Source organism: Oryx dammah, unplaced genomic scaffold, assembly GCF_014754425.2.
Source record: "Oryx dammah isolate SB20612 unplaced genomic scaffold, SCBI_Odam_1.1 HiC_scaffold_27, whole genome shotgun sequence".
Taxonomy (NCBI): Eukaryota; Metazoa; Chordata; class Mammalia; order Artiodactyla; family Bovidae; genus Oryx; species Oryx dammah.
Window position 1 is genome coordinate 16,637,931 of NW_024070211.1, and position 16,782 is coordinate 16,654,712.

The 16,782-nt window shown below is 49.8% G+C and overlaps 1 protein-coding gene across 1 annotated transcript in view; it reads right to left on the minus strand.

Moving 5' to 3' along the window:
• LOC120854264 (lisH domain-containing protein ARMC9-like) overlaps positions 1-16,782 on the minus strand; it is a 39,636-nt gene that overhangs the window by 8,106 nt on the left and 14,748 nt on the right. The window contains exons 3-4 of the mRNA XM_040228124.1: positions 10,874-11,010; positions 3,829-3,958 (exon numbers count right to left, since the gene is read on the minus strand). Of these exons, the coding sequence (XP_040084058.1) occupies positions 3,829-3,958; positions 10,874-11,010 (267 nt within the window). The remainder of the gene's footprint in view (positions 1-3,828; positions 3,959-10,873; positions 11,011-16,782) is intronic.

Sequence of the window (16,782 nt, forward strand, 5' to 3'; positions counted from 1 at the left end):
TCCACACACACTTCCTGTTGGCTCTGTTTCTCTGGAGAATCCTGACTAATACACCTAAGAGAGGGCCTCCTCTTGGCCCTGGGACATGACCTTTGTTTGACTGGGGTCATGTTGTTGCTTTGAAAGAACATCTCAGACACAGCCTCCCTCTGGCTGGCACCTCCCTCTGGCACTGGGGAAAGTGGCCCTTGGCACACACCAGGGAACCACCCCTTCAGCTTGGCAGACCCTTCACCTCCATGGGGTCCCCACCTGGGAGGCTGCAGGAGGCGGCTGTGTTGACTGAGGGTGCTGGTCACTGTCGCTGAACTCTGAGTTTGGGGCCCCCTGGAGAGGACACTGTGGGAGGCAGGGAGGGATGGCTGTCGGGAAGGGTCAGCTTGGCCCCTGAGCGGTCCCCCAGCCCCCTCAAGCCCCTGAATGGTGTGAGCTTATTAGTCTAGGCAGCCAGGAGCCAGAGCCAGGAAATGGCGATGGTCTGGCCGGGGATGCAGCCAGATTAGGGCAGAGCAGAAAGAGCACATGGGAAGTGCACATGGGTAGCAGTCGGCTCTGACTCAGGAAGATGTGACCGGCTGCAGGAACACACGGTGCTGGGTCCTAGAAAAAGGTGAATGTCGATCGATATATTGGTAAATTGGGAGGTGCCCTGCAAGGTAGGCAGTTATGTATCAGAGAAGCCTGGCTGGCTTCTATGATCTCTGCTTGTCAATAGGAACACTGTGTTGGAAGGGAGTCACAATAAAAAGGTTCTGGAGATATTTAATCTTTATTTGTGTTTGGAATGCTGCTGAGTCATAATCCCAGAGCTGAGATTCCCACGGCAGAACATCCCCGTGTCCCTTCATTTCTTCAGAGGGAGATATTGTCTGTATTAAGATACGAATCAAAGCACTCAGGGCTTGCCTAAGTGGACTCTGCTCATCAAAGTTCCTAACTGGTTCCTGACTTGGTCATTGCTGTGGAATTTCATCTGGACTGCAACAAAGTCCAGGGAGGAGAATGGGGGCTGGGGAGAGCATGGCGGCTGGGGAGGGAGCATGCCAGATGAAGGCAAATTTCACTCACGGATATTTGGTGAAGGTGCACACATGTCTGTATAAATACTCAGGCTACCCCAATTTCCCTGACCTGTTAGTTCTGTAGTTTCTTTTAGCTCAATACTGTCATATATCCTTTGGGAACAAATGTGAGGAGGGAAAAGCATATATGGGATGTATATGTAAGGGCTTCCCTAGTGGGTCAGTGGTCAAGAATGTGACTGCAATGCAGGAAATTCGAGTTTGATACCCGGGTTGGGAAAATCCCCTGAAGAAGGAAATGGCAAGCTGCTCCAGTTTCTTGCCTGGAAAATGCCATGGACAGAGGAACCTGGAGGGTTACAGCCCATGGGGTTGCAAAGAGTCGGACACAACTTAACCACTAAACAACCACAGACATACGTAAAATCTCGTTCTTCCTTATTTTCTTAAAAGCCACAATACTTGTGGCTGGACAGAATTTTGACAGTTTGCTTCCCATCTCAGGCTGGCACTGGTGGACGTCTGTGGGGCAGTGAGAGCTCTGACTGGAGGAGCCAACTCCCTCACCTGCCCTCGGCCACACGGAGGGAATGTCCAGACAAATGCCCTCCTGTTCTGGCTGGGTTCCTCGGCATCTCCGTGTACATGCCAATGCCGTGCAAAGCAGGGCCCCAGCAGATGGCGGGCGGCCAGTGGGCGGGCAAGGCCATGTGACGTCTGGGCAGCCTGGCCCCTCACCTTCCCGGAGGTGATGGCTGGAAACCAACCCTGTACATTCCAAGGTGGGGGGTCAGCCCCTCCAGGTCGGGACTGACAGATTTCCCAGGGAAAGTGCCTTGGTTCTCCTTGGGATAAATGCTTGTTTTCTTTGAAAATGCATTTTCATAGTCTGGTTAACATTTATTCAAAGCTAAGGACTGTAAGAGGTGGAGAGAAAAAGGAAAAGGAAGACGTGGGCTGTGGGGAGGCTGTGCGCTGGTGGAGTCTGAACCTTTTCATTCCTGGCTTCCAAGAAGCCAATTTCACAGCAAGACCAGTTGCTGGAAGCCACTGGGGCTGCAATTATCTTTACGCCACCTCAAAGTCAGGGCTAAGCAATGGGGGCTATCATTTTGTCTACCATCGACCCACATCCAGGGCTTCAGGGCCTTCCTTCACCCCACAAGCAAGGGCACAACCCAGCCAACTCATCTTCTGGGGCCAGGGGCTGCCCTCCTTTACAGACTGAGAGAGTAGAGCTGTCAAGTCAGAGAGCTACGCTCTCTTCTTTTCTCCTAGGGATTCATCCAATGTGTATTTCAAGGTCCCGCTCTGTGCCAGGAACACGGGGGACAAACACCCTACCCATGGCCCCCGTGTTTGAGGACCATGGGAGACAGTCACGGAGCACGTGACCACACAGCGGAACTCCAGCTCACCATCTTTGACACCCTCTGCCCTGTAGACACATCCAGGACTGCCCCTCCCCAGTCCAGATCCCAAGGTCCTTGCGGTTCATCCCTACACAGCCCTGCCACCCTTCTGCCCTTGAAGCAGGAAAGGAAGGTGCAAGGTAGCTTCCTGCTCACAGAGGTGTAGGCTTTGACAGTCTCCCCGCCCCTCCTCTCCCTGACTTTCCCGCCAGTGGGTGTGGCACTGCTGGGCCTTCTGCCTGTCCTCGGGGGCCCCTGACCCCTCCAAGGTGTCCAGCAGCTTCTAGAACTCGGCAGGAATCTCTGTTTCTGTGGTGTTTCCATCAGTGGGAGATTGCAAGAAGGCAGGAAGGTCCCCACAGGGGAGGACCGGTGGGCTGGTTTCTTGGACTCCCCTGCACTGTGATGGGGGCCACATCTGCAGGGGGTGGGTGGTTTCAGGCCTCGAGGGGCCTAGAATGCAGGCCTCCCACAGCCTCACCCAGCTCCGCAAGGGCTCGCTGCTGGAGGAGCTGCAAGTCAGCTGTGACCACAGCGGAGGTGGGGGCCTGCTCACTGCAGACACAATAACGGACGTCCCTCCCTGTTCTATGGGGAAAGTGGGGCACGGATGGCCTGACCGGTCACCATGCAAAATTCCTCTACTCAGAGACTCCAAGGGTGTCATCATGACGCTCAGCATGACTCTCTAGAGCAGTGTTTTGGTGCAGGAGCAAGGCTCCTCTGTCTTGAAACTCAGCCTGCGGGGCCAGGCCGGAGGAAGCGGTGGGCGGCAGTCAGAAGACAGGTTGGGTCTGAGTCCAGGGCCAGGCCCCTCCCCCAGGCAGGTTCCCTCAGATCTGAAAGAAGGAGCCTGTGAGATCATTAAAAAAAAAAAAAAGTCCTTTCGAGATTCTAAAGAATCCCTCCTCACCCACTGATTGCCGGTTTGTGCTCATTTGACACAGAGGAACAGAAAACATCTTTTTTTTTTTTTCTTCCTGGGGGTCCAGTTTCTGTTTTAGGAAGCTGACATCTGAGCCAAACGCTTTTACTGACCTCAGGCCTCACCTTTCTCCCCTCTGCAGCCCCCTCTCCAAAAGCGAACTGCTAAGAGAGGCCACTGACCTCAAATTACTTCTCTTCACTCACCCTCCCAAAAGTCTTTACCCAGCAGTTCTTAAAACGAGTCCCTTGGGTGTGTTTGTAACTTTTTCTCTCCTTCCGGCCTGACGACTGGTGATTCTCAGGAGGGCAGGTCCCTCCCCATGGGCTCTGAGGTTGTCGGGCAAGCTGACCACACTCCCCTGAGGGTCTCAGAACGGCACTTGGGGCCCCAGCGGAAGGCTCCTTTGCCTCCGTCGTCAGAGGTTGGGCCTCAGAAGAGCCCTCCCGGGACACTGCTCCACCCCTACCTGGTGGTGTCTCCACTTTCCGGGGCCCGGGGCCCCTCTCGAGGCTGGCTTGGGGCCCCTGCTGGGGGTAGACGAGGCTCTCCCTGACGTCCTGCTGGCGACCACTCTCCCGGCTTGGCATCGGTGGTGGCTGGGAGGAGTCAGGAGAGAGAGCTCAGTTGACCTCTGCTCTGGAAGCTCTTTGAAGATGCTCTTCTCTGGGCTGGGCCCTGGAGCCAAGAAAAGCACACAGCCCGGGGGCCAGTCCCTCACAGCTCCCCGGCGCCTATGGATGGGGACTTGTTTACTTGTGTAGGTTGGGACCTTTCAAGACGACCACTTCAGGTACTTGTAACCTGAGGGTGCAGTGGGTACGCTCTGGTTGGAACACACACACACACGCAGGGAAGATCGGACCCTTGGCCCTGTGGCCTGCCCCCTCCCCACCCCCGCCCCAACCTCTTGGGAAAAGCCAACAAAACCTGGAATTGTCTCCTGGGTCCCCTGCTTGGCACTGATGCACAGTGGCCCAGAGGCACACTGAAAAACTATTCATGACTGTTTGAAATTCAACTTCAGCTGGGTGTCCTGTGTTTTTATTTGCCAAATCTGGCAACCCCAGAGGTGGGGCTCTCTGAGCTGCCCCTGGATCCTTCAGGCCTGAATCCCTGCCCTCCCACAAGGGCAGAACCTCCCTAGTACCACCCAGCAAGGACCAGGCCGCCTGGGTCACCCCCAGATCACAGGGAACGATGGGAGGAGACCCTGATGACACTGCTGAGGGTCCCTCCCAAGGGCCTGGGGACGGGCCTGTTCTGTACTTCAAATGACATGCACCCCTCCTTCTCCAGCTCAAAGGGGTTCAAGTCACTGTCTCAGCAACACTGTGACAGTCTGAATTCACTGCCCCCTTAAGCCAGGCTCCTTTCAGTTCATTAAAAAAAAAAAAAAAGAATGTCTCTAGCACCTTTGCAATGCCCTCAGTTTTATCTTAAATAATCTTCCCTACCTAAACAGACATTTCTCTAACAGGCACACGAAAAGCTCCACATCACCAATTATTAGAGAAATGCAAATCAAAACTACAGCGTGATATTACCTCACGCTGGTCAGAATGGCCATCATCAAAAAGTCTACAAATGACAGACGCTGGAGAGAGTGTGGAGAAAAGGGAACCCTCCTACACTGTTGCTGGGAATGCAAACTGGTGCAACCACAATGGAAAACAGTATGGAGGTTCCTCAAAAAGCTAAAGATGGAGTTGCTAGATGATTCAGCAGTCCCACTCCCCGGCATATATCCAGACAAAACTGTAATTCAAAAAGATACATTCACCGCTATGTTCGTAGAAACATTATTTGCAATAGCCAAGACATAGAAACATCAGTGTCCACCAACAGATGAACGGATAAAGAGGTGGCACATGTATGCAACGGATTACTACTCAGCCATAAAAGGGACGAAACCGGACCACTGGCAGAGATGCGGAGGGACCTAGGGCTTATCATACCGAGTGAAGTAAGTCAGAAAAAGAAATACCATATGATATCACTCGACATGTGGAATCTAAAATATGACAGAAATGAACCACTCTATGAAACAGAAACAGGCTCCTAGACATAGACTACAGACTTGCGGTTGACAAGGCGGGGAGGGATCAGGGAGGGCTGGACTAGGGACTTGGGATTAGCAGATGTAAACTATTATATATAGGATGGGTAAACACCAAGGTCCTACTATACAGCATAGGGAACTATATTCAAGATCCTGCGAGAAACCATAATGGACAAGAATAGGAAAGAAGAATGCATATACATGTGTAATCGAATCACTTTGCTGTAAGAGTAGACATTAACACAGCATTTTAAATCAACTATACTTTGATTTAAAAATAAAAAGAATCCTCCCTGCAGGTTTTCTCAAACCCATGGCACGGGGGCACAGCTTTGACTTCCAGATAACTCTCTTTTGACCCAAACAAGGACTCTGTTTCTGGTACGGAACCCATGGGTGGCTTTATTTACAGTCCACACTGGACAGTCTCTGGGCTTCTCTGATAGCTCAGTTGGTAAAGAATCTGCCTGCAACGCAGGAGTCCCTGGTTCGATCCCTGGGTTGGGAAGATCCCCTGTAGAAGGGAAAGGCTACCCACTCCAGTATTCCGGCCTGGAGAATGCCATGGACTGTACAGTCCATGGGGTTGCAAAGAGTCAGACACGACTGAGCGACTTTCACTCACTCACTGGACAGTCTCCACCCAGAACTGTGACTGGAACTAGGATTTCAGCCTTCTCTGAACTGCTCTTCAGTGGATAACAGGCCGGCTTGTCTGTGCTCTCTGCTGACTGGGCTTATAATAACGCTCAGGAGACCACACTTGGGTGTATAGAATAATGGTTGAGTAGAACCACACGTGAGAGCTGGGCTGCACATGGAGAACCCCCTGAGAGTCAACAGTGTTCCAAGATGGCGCCCAGGTGTAGGCAGCTCTCCAGGATCATGTGCTTTCCTGGGTGGGTGGTGGTGGGGGACAGGTGCCAGAGGCCCCTGGCAGGAGGAAGGAGGAACTGAGCTGGGCTCTTGGGAGACCTTCTCGGGTCTTCTTGGTTCAGCCACCCCTCCCGCCTCCCCTGCTCCCTCTGCTTAGGCCACACTGCAGACTTTCAGAGCAACCCCTATGGCCCCCGATGCCATCCCCCCCCCAAAATATATCTCAACTGAAAGAGCTAGGAGCTGGGAGGAAGAGGGCAGCCATGTGCATGCACCTGAAGCTTCCTGGGACAAACCACTGTTTCTCTACCTCTTCATCCATTTCAAACAGGGCTGGCATTTTCCCTCAGGGTCCACCGACAGGACATGCGATTTTGATATCCCAGCCGTGGTGGATGGGGAAGGAAATGAGAATAACTTTCCTCAGGCCAAAATCATACAAGATTCTAAATCACATTCTTGGCTTTTCTTTTTTTTTTCTCCTTGGGAGCTATTTCCTTTTGGCTCTGTGGGGCTGAGTCCTTTGCTTCAAAATAATGTATTTTCTGGCCCCTCACAGAACTAATGGAGCCACGTAAGGATCCCACGGCCTCCTCATTCCGAGTCCTGCCTTAGTGCTGACTCAATGCACAGCATGAAGGGGGGCATCCTGAACAAACCCGATGTTTGGGCCGGGGTTCTGGGACCCCGCGGGTCTTGGGTGGGGCATTAATTCCCAGCAGGGCTGAAGGTCATGTGTGAGGGGACCTGTTGGGGGTTTGGTGGCCTGGCGAGGCCAGAATGGGCTGAGGGGACAAGGTGAGTAGGTGCAGAGACCAGGGAGAAAGGGCTGGAGGAGTAGGACTGGATGGGCAGAAGGGTCAAGAGGAAGTTAGATCAGCTCTCGCTGGGGAAGGAACAAAATGGGACAGTGAGGATCAGGAGGCTCCTGCCACACGCTGCTGTCCTCTTCTTCCCTCGACTGTGGTGCTTGGTTGTCCGAGCCCAGATACGGCCTCAGAACTAGCCTCAACACAGCATTTGAGCATGTTGGCTGAAGCCGGTCTGCACCTGCCCCCTCAAGGAGGCTGAGTGAAAAGAGGAAGAGAAGGCGGTGGCCAGACCGGATGGAAAGCTCACACTGGTCCACGGAGGAGGCGAGGGCCTGGGGTGGTTGTGCTGGGCAAGGAAGGAAGAATAGAAATCTACACCACAAATGGAATCCACGCTCATTAAATGACCCCAGGAGCGGGGAAGGATCAGGGGGAAGGGAGAGTTAGGGAGTTTGGGATGGTCATGTACGCACTGATATAACTAAAATGGATAACCAACAAGGACCTACTTACTGCACAGCACATGGGACTCTGCTCAGTGCTGCATGACAGCCTGGATGGGAGCGGAGTTGGGGGGAGAATGGACGCATGTATGCGTATGGCTGAGTTACTCGCCGTTTTCCTGAAACTATCACAACATCGTTAATTGGCTATGCATGCCCAGTTGCTAAGCTCTCTGTGACTTCATGGGCTGTAGCCCACCAGGCTCCCTAGTCCGTGGGATTTTCCAGGCGAGAATACTGGAGTGGGTTGCCATTTCCTTCTCCAGGGGATCTTCTTGACGCAGGGATGGAACCTGCATCTCTTGTGTCTCCTGCACTGGCAGGCTGATTCTTTACCACTGTGCCACCTGGGGAGCCTATCCCAGTGCAAAATAAAAAGTTAAAAGAATTTTTAAATAAATAAATGACCCCAGGAAAGCCAATAAGCTGGGCCCTTGGCTTCTTCAAGGGGAGAACTTTTGTCCTATAAAAGGATTTTGAAGGAGAACTAAGTAAGGGTGCTGGCTTGAGGAAGAGAGAAAGCATGGGGGTGGGTGTGTGCTCAGTTGTGTCCGATTCTTTGTGACCCCGTGGACTGCAGCCCACCAGGCTCCTCTGCCCATGGAATTTTCCAGGCAAGAATACTGGAGTGGGTTGCCATTTCCTACTCCAGGGGATCTTCCTGACCCAGGGATCGAAACTGGGTCTTCTGCATTGGCAGGCAGGTTCTTTACCACTAGTGATACCTGGGAAGCCTCTGGGGGTGGGGGAAATGATTAATATGCCTGGTATCTGTCAGGGGGAGTGAGGATGGACTGGGGGTCAGTGTAGGGGAGTCCACTGAGGCAGGAGGGCAGCAGGTGGGCTCCCAGCCAGGCCTGAGTGAATGAGAGTTGGTGGAGGATGGGACCTGAAAAGTATGGCCTCAGTGCTCAGATCAGGCTCCTGGGTGCAGCAGCAGCACGGCTCCAGGTGGCCCATCTAGAAGGGCAGGTGAGTAGCTGCTGCCTCCCCAGGGAGAAGCACTGGGAAGGGCTGGTGATCTGAGGGATGAGTGCCCTGGTGGGTGCCCACTGTTTTCATGCGAGGAACCAGAATTTGCCAGGGCCCAAAGCAATTGTTCTTGAAAATAACAATAACATCTACATCACCAGCAACATCAGCCACCACTCAGCTTCCTCCACCCCTGACAACCTCCAGTGACTCTACCCTACAGGTAATACCACGCCGAATCTTCCTAAAAGATAAGGCCACACTTAGAATCAGTGCAAGACAGAGGGTCACCTGGTGGCAATTTGGGTAAAACAAGGATGTTACTGATAAATAAGTTAGCCTAAATGCAACTCTTTGGAACAGTGGTGCTGTGTTCAGTCGTGCCCAACTCTTTGAGACCCCATGGACTGTAGCCCGCCAGGCTCCTCTGTCCATGGGATTTTCCAGGCAAAAAAAATTAAAAATAAATAAATTAATTAAAAAAAAAAATACTGGAGCGATTATTTCCTATTCCAGGGCATCTTCCTGACCCAGGGATTGAACCTGCATCTCCTGAGTCTCCTGCATTGGCAGGCGGGTTCTTTACCTCTGCACCACCTGGGAAGACCAGCCCTATAGAATTTGAAATCATTTTTAACTCAACAGCATTAGGTCAAATTGGCAAAAATCATTAGACCACCTAAAACCTCCACCCTGGCAGCAGAAATCTCTAGGTAAATGATTGAGCTAACCATCTTTTAAAGAAGGCATATTAATATTTGGAGCTCTAGCAAAACACATGTAAAATAACAAATGATCAAAGCTGGCAAAAAAAAAACAACCCCAAACCCTCTAAAACTGCTGTAATCAAAAGACCCTTTCCCAGGGTAGCCAAACAGCCTGGCTTTGTTCCGACTCTGTGATAGGCCTACTGCTCTGAATCAGGGATCAGATGCATTTGAATCCAATTCTGAGCAGATTATAAAAGCTCACAGATGTTTCTCATACTGGAATCTGACCTGCTCCTCTTGTTGTTTTTCCTATTTGAATGGAGAAATTGGAGTCTTATCTGATCTGTTCATATCCTTTTAATTTCCTCTTGAAAATTAAAAAAAAAAAACTTTGTACATTTATAATTCAAAGCATATATTTTTTTTTATAGCATCTAAAAAATACTTTTATTCCCCATCAGTCTCTGGTGAGCTCAACTAGAAGCTTCAAAACGTGTCTGGGGAGCTTCCCTGGTGGCTCAGTGGTAAAGAATCTGCCTGCCAGTGCAGGAGACACGAGTTCGATCTCTGATCCAGGAAGATCCCACATGACGCCTGAGAATCTAAGCCTGTGCACCACAACTATTAAGCCTATGCTCTGGAGCCCTGGTGGCTCAGATGATAAGGAATCCGCCTGCACTGCGGGAGACCTGGGTTCGATCCCTGGGTTGAGAAGATCCCTTAGAGGAAGGCATGGCAACCCAATCCAGTATTCTTGACTGGAGAATCCTCATGGACAGAAGAACCTGGCAGGCTACTTGGGTCTCAAAGAGTCAGACACAACTGCTCGACTAAGCACACTAGAGCTGGGGAGCCACAACTGCTGAGCCCGTGTGCTGCACCTACTGAAAACTGCAAGCACCAGAGCCCGTGCTCTGCAACAAGAGAAGCCGCTCCAGCGAGAAGCCCGCGCGCAGCCGCCGAGAGTAGCCCACGCGCAGCCGCCGAGAGTAGCCTCTACTCGCCGCAACCAGAGAAAAACCTGCAGAAGGTTTTTCAGGCAGAAAGACCCAGCACAGCCAAAAATAAATGAATAAAATTATTTTTAAAAATGTGTTGGGATCTCACACTAGCTTTTGCTCCTGGCCGCACATTTCTAACTCAGTTCAGCCTTCTACCGTGTAGCTGACCACCTCAGCAACAGAGTTGGGGCATCAGAGTTTTGGTCAAAGATCTACACTGTTCCGAGAATTCTACTTCAAAATCTCACATTTAAACGTGGCTTCCCCAGTCAGAAATCTTGCTCAAATAGCTTGCAGAGGTGACCACTGGACACAGTGCTCTGAGAGAAGGGAGTCTGGAGGAAAAGCCCATGGTCAGGTCTGGCTGTGGTGTCCCATGCCTGAGAACCTCTGTGACATGGGGCAATGGTTGAGATCAGAGGGCTTTTCAAGAGCAGGTGTGAGGCTGAGGTCTTCCAGGGTTTGGAACTGCTGCAGTTCCATAAGATCCTAGGCATCACCAGGCCTAGAGCTGCCCCCAGTCCCAGAGCTGCCCCCAGTTCTGGAGCTGTCCCCCCATATGCTGCCAGTTTTCTTACATGAAAAGGAAGGGCAAGGCTCAGGAGCAGCAGGTTTGCCCCCCCTGCAGACTGGAGCGTGGGTGTTTGGCAGGGATGGGAGGCAGCCATTTCTGGCATGCTGGGCCATCTGGAGGGAACTGGGATGATCTTCCAGCCTGGAGGGAAAAATGAAAAGTAGCAGTCAATACAGACAGGAGATATCTGACTGCTGACTACTGTGTAGCATCACAAACAAATACAGGAAGTGGAAGCACCTGAAGGCCTTTTGTTAAGCTAGTATTGGCAGATATTGGATGTCTTTAAGAAATAGGAAGTGCCCCTTGCCTCACTCATGTGAGCGCTTACACATTTTAAACATGGCTATTATTTTTCTAACACAGAGTTGGATCTTTTGACTTTGGGTGACACGAGAACATAACATTTCAACTTAACAATTAAAGTATCAATCTTCTGGCTTTCCTCCAAGGATGAAGCAGATTAGTTCAGGGATGAGATCAGTCAGAAAAGATGGGATGTGTCTCAGCCCTGACAACAAGAGTTACTCGGCACAGGAGTGGGGAAGAGCTTGTTCTCTGGAACACTATCTAATGGTGTATGTCGTGTCTAATGCTGCCACCTGGGTCGGTGGAGACTGGTCCACTCAGCAGACGTGCACTGGGCGCCTGCGAGAGATGGTGGCCTGGGCAAGCACATCAGAGAGAGGCAGGGTACCTTCACAGCAGATCCCGGGAGGGTTCTGCAGCGCGCCCACAGCAGCACGGTACTCGCTTCCCATCTACGAGGAGACACGAGCCATCTGCTCGCAGCAAGGGCTTGGTGGGGACATACCATGGCAGGCCTGTCCCTGCTCTGTCCCATCAAACAGCTGTTCTTGAATGTCAGTTCCAGCAGCAAAGATAAGCAGACACCTAACTGCCCTGCAGGGCAGAAAGGCTTGTGTGTGTGAATGTGTATGTGTTTCTGTGTATGAGTATATGTGTGAGTATATGTGTGTGTGTATGTACCTGTGTATATGTATGTGTGTGCACATGTGTATATGTAGTGTATGTATGAGTGTATGTGTGTATCGGTGTGTGTGTGTGTTTCAGTGTATGTGTGTTTCGGTGTTTGTGTGTGTGACTCAGTTGGTTCTGATCTCTGGGCTGGGGTTTGCCAGGGGGCTGAAGAGGGAAATTTCCCAGCAGAGGTAGCACCACGAACAAGTAAGATGAAGCAAGAGGAGGCAAAAAGAAAGCATACATTTACACTGCTTTGTTACAGAGAGATTTAGGGCACCCAAAAAATGCAGGCCAGAGGGAACATAGTGCCCTGGGGAGCATGTGACTTTGAGGGTGGAGATTGGAGAGTGTCAATTAAGAAGGACCTGATCGGCCAGGGTTTGAGTAGTTTGGTCTTCAAATAGGGGTTCCTAGCTGGTTCAGAGGTAAAGAATCTGCCTGGCAATGCAGGAACCATAGGTTCACTCAATCTCTGGGTCAGGAAGATTCCCTGGAGGAGGAAATGGCTACCTGCTCCAGTATTCTTTCCTGGGAAATCCCATGGACACAGGAGCCTGGTGGGCTACAGTCCATGGAGTCACAAAGAGTCAGATATGATGGAGCGACTGAGCATGCACATAATAAAGGAAATAGAAGACGCAGAAATGAGATTCCATGATGATGTGCTAGAAGGATCACTGTGTCTATGGTCCTGGAGGGCAGACTGTGGCAGGCCGAATGGTCTGCAGGCTCTGCCCAGGCTGGGGAGAAGGAGCTGGCTCAGGAGGGCAGAGAGGAGGTGCCAGAGCCAGGGGAAGGGGTGGCTGGGCACCCTGGGGTGGGATCCTGGCTCCGTGTCTGGGAGTATTAACTCCATTCCCTGAAGCAGGGGGCTCAGAAGACAAGGGTGTTCATCTAGGAGGTAGTGATCTGGGAGTGACGGGACACACGTACACTGGGGGCAAGAGTGGGCTGGGGTGGGAGATTTGGGTGTCAACAGAGTGTAATGGCAACCAGAGGACCAGCAGGATGGGATGGGGACCTCAACACAGGACGGGGCCTGCACCACCGTGTTTTAGGAGGAAGAGGGCGGAGAATTGGGGACCAGCACATAGCGGCCACGGGGCAGAAGTTCCAGAGCTCCCAGGAGGGTAGTCAGTAGGGTCTGGGAGGTCATGGGTGTGATGTGGCAGCATTAACTTGAGGAAGTCACCGCCAGACCATGTGGGCTTCAAAGAGGAGGATGGCCCAGGGAAGTAGCCAGAGGGCCAGAAGGTAAGGGAGCCCAGGAAACACGGAACCTGGGGACAGGCCTTGGGGAGGGGGTCGGGAGGTGCTGTCAGATGCAGGGTGATGGAGAGTCCCATATTGCACAGGGGCGACTGTAGTCGTTATTTTCAACCTTTCTTTTCTTGATTTTAAAACCAGCATTTATCATGAGAAATCAAGAAAACATATGGAAAACAGATTGCCCTGTCCTCCCAATACCTAGACACAACTCCAATTAACATTTGATAGCTTCTCTTATTTTATTTGGTATCTTCTTTTAAAAGAGCAAATATACGCCTAAAAAACAAACAAAAAACCACACTCAAAACTTGGGATTGCTATATTTGGCCAGCAGGTTCAGTTCAGTTCAGTTCAGTTCAGTTCAGTCGCTCAGTCGTGTCTGACTCTTTGCGACCCCATGAATTGAAGCATGCCAGGCCTCCCTGTCCATCACCAACTCCCGGAGTTCACTCAGACTCACGTCCATCGAGTCCGTGATGCCATCCAGCCATCTCATCCTCTGTCGTCCCCTTCTCCTCCTGCCCCCAATCCCTCCCAGCATCAAAGTCTTCTCCAGTGAGTCAACTCTTCGTGTGAGGTGGCCAAAGTACTGGAGTTTCAGCTTTAGCATCCTTCCTTCCAAAGAAATCCCAGGGCTGATCTCCTTCAGAATGGACTGGTTGGATCTCCTTGCAGACCAAGGGACTCTCAAGAGTCTTCTCCAACACCACAGTTCAAAAGCATCAATTCTTTGGCGCTCAGCCAGCAGGTTAGATCCACACTATTTCATAATTTGCTTTTTCACTTAGTAGCATCTTGTGAGGCTCTTCCCATGCATTAAATATTCTTCTAAAATGTTATTTTCAATACATTTTGTGTGGATAATAATTTAACCAGCCTCCTGCTTTGGGCATTTAGATGATTTTTCAGTAACTCCTTTTGTGTGCATGTACATATCTGGTTATCTCAGTGTAAAACCCTAGGAATGGGATTACTGACTGCAAAAGTACTAGCGTCTGGAATGCATGTAATGCATATTGTCGCTAAGATTCTTGCTTTATCTACACATCTGGCATCACTAGGTTATCAGAGGACACTGGTTGGGAACGGAGACTCATATAATCTTTTTAAAGAGGTGATCTGAAGATCCTGCCTCTTACCTTTGTGCTGCCTGCCTGAGGGGAACCCCTATGCTCTGCCATCACCTACTTACTGAATTATGAGCACTGTCTCTCTTCCCTTGCTCTGTGTGCGCCTGAGGGCAGGGACCACATTGTTTATTTTTACACCTCTAGCAACTTTCCTAAAGGAAATCAGTCCTGAATATTCACTGGAAGGACTGATGCTGAAGCTGAAACTCTTAATACTTTGGCCACTTGATGTGAAGAACTGACTCATTTGAAAAGACCCTGATGCTGGGAAAAATTGAAGGCGGGAAGAGAAGGGGACGACAGAGGATGAGATGGTTGGATGGCATCACCGACTCAATGGACATGAGTTTAAGTAAGCTCTGGGAGTTGGTGATGGACAGGGAAGCTGGTGTACTGCAGTCCATGGGGTCGAAGAGAGTCAGACACAACTAAGCAACTGAACTGAACTGGGCAATTGGCACTAAGAATTGTTATAAATGTTCATTAAATTGGCCTAACGGATGGAGTTGGTTATGGGGCAAAGGCTTCGTTAGAATCAGAAGGTTCAGGGACTTCCCTGGCGGTCCAGTGGTTAGGACTCCACCCCAGGGGGTACAGGTTCGACTCCTGGTCGGGGAATTTCAGGAAAATGAAGGGCTCTCATTCCTTGCAGGGAACACTTCCACAAGTCAGGGGAATGCCATGTGTGCTCCCCAGGCAGGGAAGAATGTCCTCTTTTTCCTCTCCATAAGGTAGAACATTTGACCCAATTCACTGTGCCCATTGGTTGGCTCTTGTATTTATTAGATTATCTTTGCCCTCCTTCCTGATTAAACATGCGTAAGTTATTGTTGCCTCTCTGTAAAGGCAGAGTTTTAGTAACTTAAAAAAATTTTTTAATGATAATTCAGTGTCCTCTTTCCCATCTCAAACAAGATGAATTTTATTAGTTCCTCTTACTTCTTCCATTCAAAAAGATATTATATTTATAAACTGGATCTACTCGTAGTTGATACTTGGCTATGGTCTGAATCAAAAGGTCGAGTACAAAACTTCTTAGACATAAATGACATTTGGGGGACAATTAGGGAATATTTATATGCTCGTATTTTTAAATTAATGTTAACTTTTTAGGGTGTGACTATATGGTTAAAAATTATGGGCTTCCCTGGTAGATCAGCTGGTAAAGAATCCACCTGCAAGGCAGGAGACCCTGGTTTGATTCATGAGTTGGGAAGATCTCCTGGAGAAGGGAATGGCTACCCACTCCAATATTCTAGCCTGGAGAATTCCATGGACTGTATAGTGCACAGGGTTGCCAGAGTCAGACACGACTGACTTTCACTTTCATGTGGTTAAATAAAAAGATATTCTTATTCTTTGGAGATGTGGGCTGAAAATATGCTACCTGCTTTCAACAACTCAGCAAACAAAAAATGTATATGTGTGTAAATTATATTTTATGCACAGAACGAGAGCAAGAGAGTAAGCAAGAGAGCACAATTATTGCAGGATGCTAACAGCTGGAAGCTCTTTATTGTTAATAATTCTTTCAACTTTGCTGTAGGTTAAAACATATTGGTTGTAGGTTAAAGAGAAAAAGACATATTAGTTTAGACATTAATAATGAAAAATAAAAACCCTGAAATATGAAGCACATGGTAACTAGTTGTGAAGTCAAATCAAACAGATCTCAGCACTGATCCACAGCATGGGCCCTGAAATATTCACAGGTCAGGTCCTGGACGGGCAGTCAAACTCCACCAGGTCTGGGTGCAGGGTCTCTGGCGTCCCTTAGCATTCATGGACCCAGATCTAACAGGGCAGGTGCTTCTGCGTTCTGTCTGCTGCTGTAGCCCCGGTGCCTGGTTGTTTGTTACAAATGACTATAAAGCAAACCTGGAAACAAGCAAACTGCTCGGCTATAGGGGAAAATGAAGCAAAATATATTATATTCGTTTGAAATATTTTAGGGCCAATAATTGAAAGAGGAGAGTGAAAAAGTTGGCTTAAAGCTCAACATTCAGAAAACAAAGATCATGTTATCCAGTCCTATCACTTCATGTCCGATAGATGGGGAAACAGTGGACACAGTGGCTTTATTTTTCTGGGCTCCAAAATCACTGCAGATGGTGATTGCAGCCATGAAATTAAAAGATGCTTACTCCTTGGAAGGAAAGTTATGACTAACCTAGACAGCATATTGAAAAGCAGAGATATTACTTTGTCAACAAAGGTCTGTCTAATCAAGGCTATGGTTTTTCCAGTGGTCATGTATGGATGTGAGAGTTGGACTGTGAAGAAAGCTGAGTGCCGAAGCATTGATGCTTTTGAACTGTGGTGTTGGAGAAGACTCTTGAGAGTCCCTTGGACTGCAAGGAGATCCAACCAATCCATCCTAAAGGAAACCAGTCCTGAATATTCATTGGAAGGACTGATGCTAAAGCTGAAACTCCAATACTTTTGCCACCTGATGCGAAGAGCTGACTCATTGGAAAAGACCCTGATGCTGGGAAAGATTGAGGGCAGGAGGAGAAGGGGACGACAGAGG